General features: G+C 49.5%; 1 protein-coding gene across 1 annotated transcript in view; it reads right to left on the bottom strand.

The window, feature by feature from the left end:
* FOXRED2 (FAD dependent oxidoreductase domain containing 2) overlaps positions 1–15,409 on the bottom strand; it is a 114,479-nt gene that overhangs the window by 18,963 nt on the left and 80,107 nt on the right. Inside the window, exon 8 of the mRNA XM_053469060.1 lies at positions 15,191–15,361. Within this exon, the coding sequence (XP_053325035.1) occupies positions 15,191–15,361 (171 nt within the window). The remainder of the gene's footprint in view (positions 1–15,190; positions 15,362–15,409) is intronic.

The raw sequence follows: 15,409 nt of genomic DNA, 5'->3' as shown, positions 1-15,409 counted from the left end.
GCGTGGCGGACGTGCTCCCCCTGCTGGACGCGTGCGCTACTGCCGCTATTTTAGCAGCAGCGTTGGGGGCGTGGTGGCTACCGGCGCCAAATTTAAAAATCCATCAGCGTTGGGGGCGTGGTGGCTACCGGCGCCAAATTTAAAAATCCAGAAGCCCGGTTACCTGTATCCTGGTGTGGTCTTTTGCTGTTATCCTGTTCAGTAGCATTCTATGGTGAATCTGACCTTGGCTCGTCCTAACTACCCTCTGATCTGTGATTTGGCTGTGTTCGTTCCTCCACGTGTATGGCCTGGATCATTTGACTACCCGCTTTGGATTCGACCCGTCCTGTGTTTGACCCCTGGCTCGTCTGACCCCTGGCTCGTCTGACCCCTGGCTGTGTTTGGTTTTGCTCTCCGCCATTCCCTGCACTTTTGTGATGCCTCATTTAGCGAATTGTGCCCTGGCCAATTATCGCCGCTTTCCCTATTTCGTGTGGATCTCCGCAGCTATACCCAGAGACTATCTACCTCTCCATATTTACCTACTCCGGGGCCTCCTCACTGTTGGGATTGCACATTCCTCCAGAAGAACTTCCGCGGTAAGTGTTCCGGTTTATGGTAGACGTGACATCTGGCATTTACGTCGACGAGAGGGCGAGAGTGAGAGGACCATTCCAGGGACGGATCCCTTAGAGGAGTCAGAGCAAGGAAGGACACCTCCCAGTTAGGTATGTTCACCCTAGGAAGACCCAAGGCATCCAGGAACGAAGGGATATCCGAGGCTTGTCTAAGCACATAAGATTTGGAATCTCGTCAGGCAATGACTGCAAAAGGAAAGCCCCACTGATAAGAAATCGAGGCCTCCCGTAAAGCCGCTGTCAACGGCTTCAAAGCCCGTCTGGTCTGCAGTGTGATCGGTGAGAAATCCGGGAAAAGGGAGATATCCGACTCTTTCCACTTGATGACCGGGCGGGAGCGGCACCCACGGAGGATCTGTTCCTTTAACGGGTATTCATGCAGCCGACAAATAACCTCTCGTGGAGGACCATCCGGGTCACCCCGAGGTCTAAGCACTCGGTGGGCTCTATTAAATTTGATATACGTTACAGAATCTCGCTGGAGAATGTTGGTGAATATGTGTTGAAGCGTAATAGCGATATCTTCAGGTGGAACCGTCTCAGGTATGCCACGGACTCGCAGGTTGTTCCAGTTCTCCAGTCGGCGAGAGAGTAGTTTAACCGCCTCCGCTTGGGTAACGACTTGTTACGTGAGTTGATCAACCGTATCCATAATCTTAACGTTAGTCTCCTCAGTAGCAGACACCCGGTCACCTAGTTGCCGAACATCTGATTGCATTTTGGAATGTGTGTCCCGTATACCTTGCGTAGCTTTCTCGATTAATGGGATCATCTCATCCTTCGTAGGTAAGAGTTGCAGAGCTTGTCTGATAGCCGAATCATGCAGCTGAGAGATTTCGGGTCCCCTATCCTCCACAAATTCCTCGTGGGAGCTGGCGGGAGAAGGCACCATCTTGGAGAGTGAGTCTCCGGAGTCGTGTTCCACAGATCCCTGAAAATACGAGCGGACCGAGGTAAGTGATGGCTTTTCTCTCTGCGGCTGTGACCTGGGAGTTCCAGGGGGCCGACTGGTCTTCCCCATAGCAAAGTAAGGTGACAAAAAAACGCACTTAAGAGCGAAAAAAAGCGGAGAGGGACTGCAGAGCTCAAGGCTGAGGCAGCCATCTTGGTGAGTAGCAAACCACGCCCCCTTCTTTCCCCTTTACTGAACCCACACAAGTTATGTATTGTTTTTTTCAGGACAAGAAGGGCTTTTTTGATCATATTATTTACTATAAAAAAAAGTATAAAATATGGTGAAAAATTTAGGAAAAAAAATACTTTTTCTAACTTTTACTTGAAAAATCTTTTACTCATCTATAAAAGTTAATGAAAAAAAAACCCTATTTAGATTCTACTATTTGTCCTGAGTTTAAAAATACCCAATGTTTTTATGGTTTTTTTTCTGCAAGTTATGGGACAATAAGCACAGGTAGCGTTTTGCTATTTCAAAACCATTTTTTCCAAATCTGGAAATTCATCCCCCCATGTGCTATTTCGAGTATCTTTGAAGCCAGCCAATGCAGTTTACCCCTTCAAATCATATATTTTTGAAACTAGACACCCCAGGGTATTTCAAATGCTAATATTTTAACTCTTTCAATGCACTAATTCTACCACCAGTCTTTGTCAAACTTTGTGTCATTTTTCGCGTTTATTTTTTCACACACATTTTACTTCAGGTATGAATTAACAAGTCCTGCTATATGTCACTGCCATAAAACATCCAAATAGCAGCAACAGTGATGCCCCACATGAATGGGTTTGCCTGGCTGTTTGGGGCCAAAGGGCCACATTTGGGGCATGCGCATTTTCAATGTTGAACTTTGGCATTTGGTGATCCACTGCCCATGCCCTATTTAGTACATCTTTGAGCCTGGCCATTTCGGTGTGCCTTATAAAACCATATATTTTTGAAAATAGACACCCCAGGGTATTTTAAATGCTGGTATTTAAACTCTTTGCATGCACACATTTTACCACCAGCATTTTTTAAAAGTTTGCAATAGTATTTTTTGTGTGTATTTTTCCCCACACACGTACTTTAGATATTAATTTACAGCTCCAGGTATATGTCGCTGTCACACAACACCCCAATATGTGTTCAGCAAAATCTCCTGGGTTTGTCGGGTTTTGGGGGAGCTAAAAGGCCACATTTGAGAAGTGTGCATTTTTCTAAATGACGTGTGGTCATCCTTACCCCTGTGTTAATTGGGACATTGTTGAATTCGGCCAATTCAATTTACCCCATCAACATTTTTTTAAAGTAGACACCCCATGGGCATTTAACATGCAAGAATTGTTTTAAGCTAAATCGCTAATTTTAGGATTTGCTCATAAAAATATTTATATATACCGTATTTGCTCAATTATAAGACGACCCTGATTATAAGACGACCCCCCAAAATCAAAATATTAATTTAGGAAAAAAAAAAAAGCCTGAATATAAGACTACCCTATAGGAAAAAAGTTTTACTAGTAAATATTAATTCATGTAAACTAATTTTCATATTTAATAAAAGCTATGATTGAGAAAAATATATTTTTGATTTCCTTTTATTTGCCAACCTGCCCCCCCCCAGTTATGCACATCTGCCCCCAGGCTTGCCACTCTGCCCCCAGAAATGCCTTATACCCCCCTATTTGCCACTCTGCCCCATGATATGCCTTTTAACCCCCTATATGCCCCTCTGCCTCATGATATGCCTTATACCCCTATATGCCACTCTGGCATATAGGGGGTTAAAAGGCATATCATGGGGCTGAGTGGCATATAGGGGGTTAAAATGCATTTCTGGAGATATATATATACTGCTAACAGCAATCACACTCCTATCAAGCCAAGGCAGCCAGTACATGCTGGAACCTGGGGATGTTAGAAGTGTGATTACAGCATCCCTATGCTATGCTACCACCCCCACCCCCTTACACATCCATGCTATCACACACACACACACTCATTCACAAACATTTAAATACTCATTCATTCCATTAATCACACATACACACACACACTCAAACCCCCCACCCCCTTACCTGAACTGCAGATCTCCCACTCGAAGACTTCTGCAGGGGCCCGGCTGTGCGAGCAACTTCTCTGGCCTCGCCCCCAGAGGAAGGAGGGGGGAGGTAGAGTTATGTGAGGACTGTGCTAGCTTCCTGTTTCCTGCTGCTAATAGCAGAGACGCTGCTCGCGATCAAAGACCGGTAAGCAGCACGGCCGAAGCAGAATGAGGTCTGATTAGAAGACCTCGATTATAAGACAAGGGGTATTTTTCAGAGCATTTGCTCTGGGAAAAAACCTTGTCTTATAATCGAGCAAATACGGTATATATATATATATATATATATATATATATATATATATATATATATAATTTTTTTGCCTTTTTAATTTTTAATTTTTTTTTTTTTACATTTTTTTGGAACTTGAAGGTTCCCTGATGGTGACATCAGTGGGAAATTATTTTTTTTTGTTAAAAATTATTATTTTTTAAAATGTATTTTACTAATCACATTGTAATTAGAAAGGAGAGACCCTCCTGAGAACTCTTTTCAACTTCATTGTTTTTTTTTAGAACGCCGCGAGTGGCAAAATCACTAGCAGTGGTGGTTGTGGCTGCTCTCCGCAGGCCCACTGTAGCTGGTATAGACAGAGGCCAGAACAGGAACAGAAAGGCAGCAGGATTATTGATCCTTCCTATTCCATGCTGAAGTTATGGATAAGCAGCATACATCAGCTCACATTTTGGCAGCTCTTAGGAAGATGTTGGTGCAGAGGATTGACCACAGGCAGGCATTGCAATAGTAACGGGAATGGTGGTTACGGATGTGACAGCAAACATAGTTAAAGCGGTTAGAGATGGGGACTTTGTGGGTTTGCTTTGCGCAACATATATACTACAACAACCTGGTTGTAAGAGCAGCTATTCCAACAGTGTAGCGTTCTAAAACTGATTAAAAAGTGCTGTAAGATTGCAGGGCAAAAAGCTGAAGGGGGAGCAAAAGAAGGCAGGCCTACCTCACACTGCCTACGTCAGGATGTAGTTACCCGCTGGAACTCCACCTTGGGCATGATGAAGCGGAGACTAGAGCATCAGCGTGATTGGGGTGTCCAGCCCATTGGGCAGATGGGAATGGGCATTAATGGGGCAGATGTGGTTGGTGGTCATGAAGCCATTTAGACATGTCAGAGCACTGCTACATCCTACTGATCAGTAGGATGATAGAGGAGCTGAAATGTTGCATGCAAGCCATCATTGACACCCCAGAGTGCTTGCTGGCAACCCTCTGTGACCCAATGGTTAAGGGGAAGTTGGCCCTCAAAAATAATTTTAAATATTGGAGAGACATGCTTGTCAATCTTCCCAAATTAGGCTACCTAGCACTCAATATTTAAACTGGTGAGTGAGGTCTAATGTTGCTCTAAGGGGCTTCATGTCTTACTACTACTGCTGGTGCTGCACCTCTTTGACCGTCCTTACTCTGGGGAAAACCTTTTTTAAATTTCTATAATATTGTGGTAATTCAGTCCTGCTCCACAGGGCTGCATGTGCCTATCATCTGCATGTGCCTGTCTGTCCAGGCTCTACTACTACTACTACTGCACCTCTTTGACCATCCTTACTATAATGTTGTGGAAATTGATTCCTGCGCCCGAGGCTGCATCTGTCAGCGCCTGTCTGCCCAAGCCGAGGGCCCTACTATTACTGCTGCTGTGTCACGCGCGCCGCGGTCCCTACCTCTGACGCCAGGGCTGCCTCGCCTGGTCCCGACTCCTCCGTCGATGCGGTCCCCGCCGTGCGTACACGGCAGTGTCACGGTCCCCGCCGTGCGCACACGGCAGTGTCGCAGTCCCGCCTCCTCCACCTCGGCTGGGATCGCGTCTACTCGCCGTGGACACGCCGGCACGTCCCCCGCGCGTACCGAAGGGGACGCGGTTATGACACGGCGAAGGTCCGCATCGGGCGTACCGCAGCGTACACAGCGTACGCAATCTACGCAGCGTACACAGCATATGCGGCGTACGCAACGTACGCTGCACAGCTGTTTGCAATCACTCACCTATTTAAACACCACTTTTCTCTCCTGTCTTCACCAGTTCAAAGTGTAATGCTTTTTGGGTGTGCTGATTGCTTTATATTATCTCGATTTCCTTGTGTACCGACCTTTGCCTGTTTTTGACTACGATTCTTGCTGCCTGCCTACAACCTCGGACCTGTTTACCCGTTTTGCTCCTATTCTGCCTGCCTCGACCTCGGATACGTTTGACCCCGCTGCCTGCCTTTGCCCTTTTTGATTACGGACTGTATACTGGACTTCTCTACAGTGCTTATCTGCATAGTAGGATCCTTCCTCTCTCCCTGACCCCGTGACAATTTTGAACGGGTCTTAACATGGATCCCGCGGATATGGCGCGGTTGCAAGCACGCCAAGACCTCCAGGACCAGCGTCTGGCGGCGCAGGCCACCCAGCTACAGTCCCTGGAACAGAAGGTGGATACCATGACGGACTTGTTGCGTTCTTTGACGTCTCTCCCAACTTTGGGAACACCCCATCACAGAGACGCTCATCACGAGGACACAGGTTCTGTTGCCAGGCTCCCTCTGCCAGACAAATATTCTGGAGATCCGAAGGAATGCCGTGGCTTCCTTAATCAATGCATGCTCCACTTCCGAAACCACCCCCAGGCGTTCCAGACATCCTCCAAAAGGGTCTCGTTCATCATTTCGCTGCTCAAAGGTGATGCCTTACTGTGGGCTTCTCCCCTCGTGGAGCAAGATTCATATCTCCTCGAAGACTGTCCCGCTTTCATGGAAGCCGTACGGACCGTTTTCGATGCGCCAGGTCGGAAAGAAACAGCAGAGTCTTCGCTGCTTGACATCCAGCAAGGCTGCAAAACCTTGGCTCAGTATACGGTGGAATTCCGCACCCTGGCCCATGAGACCAATTGGGAAGAGGGCGCTCTCAAAGCCGCCTTCCGACGAGGCCTCAATGAGAAGGTCAAAGACGCCCGCGTCTTCCATGATACCCCCGCGGATCTTGAGGATCTCATAGCCCTATGTCTCCGAGTGGATAAACGTATCCAAGAAAGGGCGAACGAACACTCCCGTGGGAAAAGACCAGGACCGCTCGCCTCCGGCTACACAAGGCCTCTGGCTGCCACATCTTCCTCCTTCGTGGTCGACGAACCCATGGAGATAGGGACAGTGCGCCACCTCACTGAGGCCGAAAAGAGACACAGACGGACACAGGGGCTCTGTCTATACTGCGGCCGAGCTGACCACCTGTTGTCCTCCTGTCCCAGCAAACCAGTAAAAGACAACGCTTAGGTTGCACCGGAGAAGGCAACCTAAGCACTGTCACGTTCTGCCCAGGCTGCGGAGCTGCATATCTGTTCTGCTTTAGTTTCTCTGTTTTGCTTTGATCCATTCCTGGATTTCCTTTTGCTTTGTTCTATTTTCCATTCCTTGCTTCTGCTCCGGCTCTTTGCTTCAGCTCTGCTTCCTTTATTAGTTGTGCCCCACCTGTGTGTTCTGTTTGTCTCAGTCTGCAGTCTGCAGTCTAAGGTATGTCTCTGTGCTGTGTTTGGTTTACATGTGTGGTTTGTTTTGTATCTTGTCTGCAGGGATTAGCGTTAGGACCCACCGTCATTGGAGTACTTTGGCGTAGTGGTGGGCTAAGCATACTATGGCCATATCATGTGACGAAATCTCCAATAGTTATCTTGTAGTCCTAGGCTAGTTTCTGTATTCATGTTTGTGTGTCTTTTATGTACCTTTGCCCTTCTTCCTTGAATCATCTGAGGATTCCGGTTCCTCTCTCCTCTCCCCTTGTCCCAGTTAAGATTTCCTATCCTTGCTTAAAGGAAGAAGCGTCCGAGGGTTCTGGCTCCTCACTCCTTCCCCTGTGTTCCTTGCCTTCTTCCCTGTCCTTTGTTGTGCCCTGTAACATGTATGTCTTGTCTGGTTATGTTTATTCCTTGTCTTGTGCCTGTTTATACTTTATGCTATTCATGTCATGTTTCTAGCCACTTCTCATGTATATCCTATATCATGTTTCTTGCCTGGTCTCCCTTTCTCTTGCTTGTTATGTGTCTGCTACATTAACCCTTTGCTTAGTCTTCATTCTCCCAGCCTGCAGCATCCTGCTCGTGATCTATGTGCTATGCTTCATGCCTGCTCCAGGGTGCCTGCAGGATTCATTTTGTTCTGGACTCCATCTGCTGCCATATCAGGGCGCTGGTGTTTGGCTGCACTTCCTAGGTGCTCAACGCCTGGGCGAGTGTGGTCACCCTGCAACCAGGCCCTGCCCCAGACTCCACTGCTGCATCGTGACTCCTGCAAACAACCATCGGGCGCGCTGGGTCCTTCTAGTCACCAGCTTGGATCCAGTCCGTGACACATGGCCGCAGGTAAACGGCCAGGAGTTCGCGGAGTGGAGTTTGCAGCGTCTGCCCTTCCAGTGGGCCTCCGTACCCGTCTGCCCTTCCAGTGGGCCTCCGTACCCGTCTGCCCTTCCAGTGGGCTTCCGTGCCCGTCTGCCCTTCCAGTGGGCCTCCGTGCCCGTCTGCCCTTCCAGTGGGCCTCCGTTTCCGTCTGCCCTTCCGGTGGGCCTCCGTGCTCGTCTGCCATTCTAGTGGGCCTCAGTACTAGTCTGCCCTTCCAATGGGCCTCCGTACCCGCTTGCCTGAGCCTGTGCCTGTTCCTGCCTGAGCCTGTGTCCGTTCCCTTACCCGTGCCTGAGCCTGTACGCATGCATGATCCACTACCTGAGCTTATGCCGGTACCCTTGCATGAACCAGTACATGTGCCTGGCCCGGTGGTACTCTGTTCTCGTGTGCCCCGCAAGAGGGCTTCTAGCCATGCCGTGTGCCCTGGAAGAGGGCTTCTAGTCGTGTGCCCCGCAAGAGGGCTTCTAGCCATGCCGTGTGCCCTGGGAGAGGGCTTCTTGTCGTGTGCCCTGCAAGAGGGCTTCTAGTCGTGTGCCCCGCAAGAGGGCTTCTAGTCGTGTGCCCCGCAAGAGGGCTTCTCCTTGTTCCAGTACCTGCCTTGTTCCAGTACCTGCCTTGTTCCAGTACCTGCCTTGTTCCAGAACCTGCCTTGTTCCAGTACCTGCCTTGTTCCAGAACCTGCCTTGTTCCAGAACCTGCCTTGTTCCAGTACCTGCCTTGTTCCAGTACCTGCCTTGTTCCAGTACCTGCCTTGTTCCAGTACCTGCCTTGTTCCAGTACCTGCCTTGTTCCAGTACCTGCCTTGTTCCAGTACCTGCCTTGTTCCAGTACCTGCCTTGTTCCAGTACCTGCCTTGTTCCAGAACCTGCCATGTTCCTGAGTTGCGGCCAGCGCCCCAGTAAGTGGACTCCTAAGTTGAGTACCCTGTAAGTGGGCAACCTGCCGTGTACCCTGAAAGAGGGTTTCCTGATTTGCGGCCAGCGCCCCAGTAAGTGGACTCCTAAGTCGAGTACCCTGTAAGTGGGCAACCCGCCGTGTACCCTGAAAGAGGGTTTCCTGAGTTGCGGCCAGCGCCCCACTGTGGACTCCCAGGATGAGTGCCTGCATCCGGGCTACCCTGGTCGAGTACCCTGCAAGTGGGCAACCTGCCGTGTGCCCTGCAAGTGGGCTACCTGTTGTCTGAGCCTGAACCCGTGCCTGTGCCTGAACCTGTGCCTGAACCCGTACCCATGCCTGAACTCGTGCTTTTCGTGTCTGCCCAGCAAGTGGGCTACCTGTCATGTCTGCCCAGCAAGTGGGTTACCTGCCGTGTCTGCCTTGTCAAGTGGCTTATCTACTTTGCCTTCGTCTGGACCTAAATGTCAGCTAGAGACTACTTCCTCAATCCTGTTCAGACATTCTGATTCCTGTTTTTGGAGGAGATTGGTCTACTAGCGGCAGTGCTGGTCATCGAAGGACTCCTACGTTTTTCAGACTCCGTATGCTAGTTCCTGGGTTGACTTGTTTCTTCAGTCTTCCGTTAGAGAGCTGGGCTTCCTTCTGTTGATGTTTCTGTTCGCGTCCAGAGGCCGCTCTTTCGGAGGGGGATTGTGTCACGTTCTGCCCAGGCTGCGGAGCTGCATATCTGTTCTGCTTTAGTTTCTCTGTTTTGCTTTGATCCATTCCTGGATTTCCTTTTGCTTTGTTCTATTTTCCATTCCTTGCTTCTGCTCCGGCTCTTTGCTTCAGCTCTGCTTCCTTTATTAGTTGTGCCCCACCTGTGTGTTCTGTTTGTCTCAGTCTGCAGTCTGCAGTCTAAGGTATGTCTCTGTGCTGTGTTTGGTTTACATGTGTGGTTTGTTTTGTATCTTGTCTGCAGGGATTAGCGTTAGGACCCACCGTCATTGGAGTACTTTGGCGTAGTGGTGGGCTAAGCATACTATGGCCATATCATGTGACGAAATCTCCAATAGTTATCTTGTAGTCCTAGGCTAGTTTCTGTATTCATGTTTGTGTGTCTTTTATGTACCTTTGCCCTTCTTCCTTGAATCATCTGAGGATTCCGGTTCCTCTCTCCTCTCCCCTTGTCCCAGTTAAGATTTCCTATCCTTGCTTAAAGGAAGAAGCGTCCGAGGGTTCTGGCTCCTCACTCCTTCCCCTGTGTTCCTTGCCTTCTTCCCTGTCCTTTGTTGTGCCCTGTAACATGTATGTCTTGTCTGGTTATGTTTATTCCTTGTCTTGTGCCTGTTTATACTTTATGCTATTCATGTCATGTTTCTAGCCACTTCTCATGTATATCCTATATCATGTTTCTTGCCTGGTCTCCCTTTCTCTTGCTTGTTATGTGTCTGCTACATTAACCCTTTGCTTAGTCTTCATTCTCCCAGCCTGCAGCATCCTGCTCGTGATCTATGTGCTATGCTTCATGCCTGCTCCAGGGTGCCTGCAGGATTCATTTTGTTCTGGACTCCATCTGCTGCCATATCAGGGCGCTGGTGTTTGGCTGCACTTCCTAGGTGCTCAACGCCTGGGCGAGTGTGGTCACCCTGCAACCAGGCCCTGCCCCAGACTCCACTGCTGCATCGTGACTCCTGCAAACAACCATCGGGCGCGCTGGGTCCTTCTAGTCACCAGCTTGGATCCAGTCCGTGACAAGCACACGTCCTTTTCCTTCTCCTCCCGCTACACGCCTGACGGTGCCCATCTCCATCCGTTGGGAGGAACACGTTGTAGCCACCCGCGCCTTCATAGATTCTGGGGCTGCGGGCATATTCATGGATCACCAGTGGGCGAAGAAGCACCACCTACCGCTTCATACCAAGACAGCTCCCTCCCTGGTCGCTTCCGTTGACGGCTCACTTCTGGGATCAGGACTCGTGACACAGGAAACCGTACCTCTGACCCTACTGGTAGGGGTAACCCACCAGGAACAGCTCACGTTTGAGATAATCAAGTCTCCTCATGCCCCTCTAATCTTGGGACATCCCTGGCTGCGACAGCACAACCCACACATCGATTGGGTAAAAGGAGACATACTAGCGTGGAGCAACCACTGTCAAGAGACCTGTGTCATGCCCTGTCGACGACTCAATTTCGTCCTCGAAATCGCACCCACAGATCCCAAGACCCTAGTACCGAGACACTACTGGGATTATCTGGATGTATTCTCCAAAAAAGATGTGGAGAGGCTACCACCACACCGTTCCTACGATTGTGCTATCGATCTGTTGCCTGGAACCGATCCGCCACGGGGACGTACTTATCCCCTCTCCGAACCGGAGAACAAAGCTCTGGAACGATATATCCAAGAAAGCCTGGACAAAGGCTTCATCCGCCCATCCTCTTCTCCTGCTGGAGCTGGATTTTTCTTCGTGGCCAAGAAAGAGGGTTCCCTACGGCCATGCATCGATTATAGGGGGTTGAACCGTATCACCATAAAGAACCGGTACCCGCTTCCTCTCATCACAGAGATCTACGACCTCCTGAAAGGAGCCAAATACTTCACTAAGCTAGACCTCAGGGGTGCCTACAATCTGATCCGTGTCAAGTCCGGGGATGAATGGAAAACGGCCTTCAACACCCGCTTCGGGCACTATGAATATAAAGTCATGCCCTTCGGGTTATGCAACGCTCCTGCAGTATTCCAGTCCTTCATAAATGACGTCTTCAGGGACATGCTCTTATCTCATGTCATTGTGTACTTGGACGATATTCTCGTGTATTCTCCAACACTCGAAACACATCGACACCACCTACGAGCTGTTCTACAAAGGTTAAGGGAGAACGGGTTGTATGCCAAGGCTGAAAAATGCATATTCGAGAAGACCCGTCTGCCCTTCCTGGGTTATATCGTCTCCTCCGAAGGGCTTCACATGGATCCTGCCAAACTCAAGGCCATCACAGCCTGGCCCCTCCCTAGAACACTCAAAGCCGTCCAAAGGTTCCTGGGCTTTGCCAATTATTACAGGCGATTCATCAGAAACTACGCTACCATAGCAGCCCCTATTACCGCCTTGACGAAAAATGGAGCCGATCCGTCTCAGTGGTCCACACACGCCCGACAGGCGTTCGAACGGCTAAAACAAGCCTTTGTCTCAGCTCCCCTATTACGTCAGCCTGATCCTACCAAACAGTTTCTCCTGGAAGTAGATGCATCCGAAACCGGAGCAGGGGCTGTCCTATCGCAACGTCATGATCAAACCACGAAATATCATCCCTGTGACTTCTTTTCCAAGGGTTTCTCCGCAGCCGAACGGAATTACGACGTCGGTAACCGTGAACTCCTAGCCATCAAAATGGCACTTGAGGAGTGGCGCCACCTTCTAGAGGGTACAGAACAACCCGTGGTCATCCTAACAGACCACAAGAACCTGCTGTATATCGAGAACGCCAAGAGATTAAGCCCTCGACAAGCACGGTGGTCACTATTTTTCAACCGATTCAATTACTACATCACCTACAGACCAGGCTCCAAAAACATCAAAGCTGATGCCCTCTCTACACAACACGACAACCACAGGGATCAGCACATCAACGAGCCCATCATTCCATCCACACGTCTTGTTGCCGGTCTGTCCATACGCACGATGAGCAGGATCCGTATGCCCCAAGGGGCCATCCCTTCTTCTGAACGTCCTCCTCCGGGGCGTCTCTACGTTCCTCCCGGTCTTCGTACGGATGTTCTTCACTGGGGACATAAGTCTTTCCTCGCTGGTCATTCAGGGTTCCGGAAGACAGAATACCGCGTCCGCAGGTCGTTCTGGTGGCCGTCACTCACCAGAGATGTCCGCACATACCTTTCCGGCTGTCATACTTGTGCATGCCAGAAGACCTCTCGGAGTCGACCTCAAGGTCTCCTGCATCCTCTTCCCGTTCCCACGGTTCCCTGGACACACGTGTCAATGGACTTCATCGTGGATCTCCCCAAATCACAGGGTAACACGACTGTCTTGGTGGTCGTCGACCGTTTCTCTAAGCAAGCTCATTTCGTCGCTTTACCACGCCTGCCATCTTCTTCACAGCTTGCCGATGTTTTCCTCAATCACATCGTCCGTCTTCACGGTCTTCCGCTCCACATGGTGTCCGATCGCGGTACACAATTCATATCCCGCTATTGGAGACACCTCTGCCAGAGACTCGGAATACAGCTCCACTTATCGACTGCTTATCATCCGCAGACCAATGGACAAACCGAAAAGACTAACCAAACACTCAAACAATACCTGCGAATGTTCAGCAACGACAGCCAAGACAATTGGTCATCTCTCCTGCCGCTCGCAGAGATGACCTATAATGGCTCCCTGCATGAGTCCATTGGATGTACCCCGTTTTTTGCTGCCTTGGGCTATCACCCTGTCATACTGCCTCCTCCGTCTTCTCATTCCTCCTCCATGGTACCCGCGGTCGACAAACGTGTATCTGACATGGACGATCACTGGAAGAAACTTCGGGAGGTCCTCCTGAAGGCCCAACTTCGCTATAAACGCTTTGCTGACGCCAAGAGGACTCCGCCTCCGGACTATCAAGTGGGCGACCGTGTCTGGTTATCTACGCGACACATCCGTTTGCGGCAACCTTCCCGGACCCTGGGGCCTCGTTTTATTGGCCCTTTCCGCGTTCGCGCCAAGCTTAACGACGTGACGGTGTCCCTTGCCTTGCCACCTACCATGCAGATTCCACGGTCCTTCCACGTCTCCCTGCTGAAACCCTTTGTGTCCAACCAGTTTACCGTTCCGTTCAAGCCTCCAGCCCCGCTCGACATCCATGGTCATGAGGAATACGTCGTCGACTGAATCCTTGATTCCCGTAGGGTTCGTAACGGCCTTCAGTATCTCGTGGCTTGGAAGGGGTACGGTCCTGAGGAATGGACGTGGGTGCCTGCTCGCTTCGTTCATGCTCCCCTTCGTGTCGCTCGGTTTCACGCGCTCCACCCTCTTCGTCCGGCTCCGTCTCGCTCGGGACACACACGCCGCGGTCCCTACCTCTGACGCCAGAGCTGCCTCGCCTGGTCCCGACTCCTCCGTTGCTGCGGTCCCCGCCGTGCGCACACGGCAGTGTCGCGGTCCCGCCTCCTCCACCTCGGCTGGGATCCCGTCTACTCGCCGTGGGCGCGCCGGCACGTCCCCCGCGCGTACCGAAGGGGACGCGGTTATGACGCGGCGAAGGTCCGCATCGGGCGTACCGCAGCGTACGCAGCGTACGTAATCTACGCAGCGTACGTAATCTACGCAGCGTACGTAATCTACGCAGCGTACACAATCTACGCAGCGTACACAGCATATGCAACGTAGCGTACGCTGCACAGCGTTTGCAATCACTCAGCCTGTTTTTGACTACGATTCTTGCTGCCTGCCTACGACCTCGGACCTGTTTACCCGTTTTGCTCCTATTCTGCCTGCCTCGACCTCGGATACATTTGACCCCGCTGCCTGCCTTTGCCCTTTTTGATTATGGACTGTATACTGGACTTCTCTACAGTGCTTATCTGCATAGTAGGATCCTTCCTCTCTCCCTGACCCCGTGACATGCTGCATCTCTTTGACCGTCCTAACATTTTTAAAAAAAAATCTTTGTACCCTTTGTGACAAAGCCTGTTTTAACATTTCTGCGGCGCTCGTGTGTAGCTGTAATTTTTTCTTTCTTGTTTACTGAAGTTATACATTGTTTTTTTCTTTCATATTTAACCTGTAACTACCAAAATACATGTAAATACAGGACATTTAACGTGTTCCAAAAATCAGAATAAATAACTAAATATATTTTGTTCTTCATTTTTAGGGACTATGTACACAGTTTTTATAGTTGTTTTCCCTGACTTTTTTAGATTTTTTCATACTAAATGATTGTTATCTGAATAAATATATTTCAAAAGAAAACCCTATTAGTGGGAAATCACAGTTGAATAAAGACAGAATAAGCACAAAATATGCTTTGGTACTTAAATGTTAAAACACATAAAACAGCATCAAGGGGTCCTTAAGGGGTTAAAAGATTATGGACACCGCAAAGAGTATTTTCTTAGGGACAAAATTGACATGACTGTTTCCTAAGAGTATAGCTGAAATATCGAGATTCTAATATACAATCTGTATTATATTTAACTGTTTTTACAAATGTTCTCACTCTCTTCATTTCTGTAGCTCAACTAATTTCCACTTACCAGCATAAAAGGTCCTAAGATCACTGTGTAGACAGTTTTCAATGAAGCGACGGAGCGGTAGAATGTGAGAGTTTAATCTGGTCCAGTCTGTATGGAAATCCTCCACTACATGGTGCATACGATCCGGTCGTGGGAGTGGCCAGTTGTCAGGACGCAATTTCATCTGGTTCTCTAGTTTGCATAAAACAGCAGGGAAATAGGTAAGAAATAAACGTTAAA

The sequence above is a fragment of the Spea bombifrons genome, chromosome 6, assembly GCF_027358695.1.
Source record: "Spea bombifrons isolate aSpeBom1 chromosome 6, aSpeBom1.2.pri, whole genome shotgun sequence".
NCBI lineage: Eukaryota > Metazoa > Chordata > Amphibia > Anura > Pelobatidae > Spea > Spea bombifrons.
The sequence above is the reverse complement of the archived record's forward strand: the minus strand, read 5'-3'. Positions and strand labels throughout refer to the sequence as shown.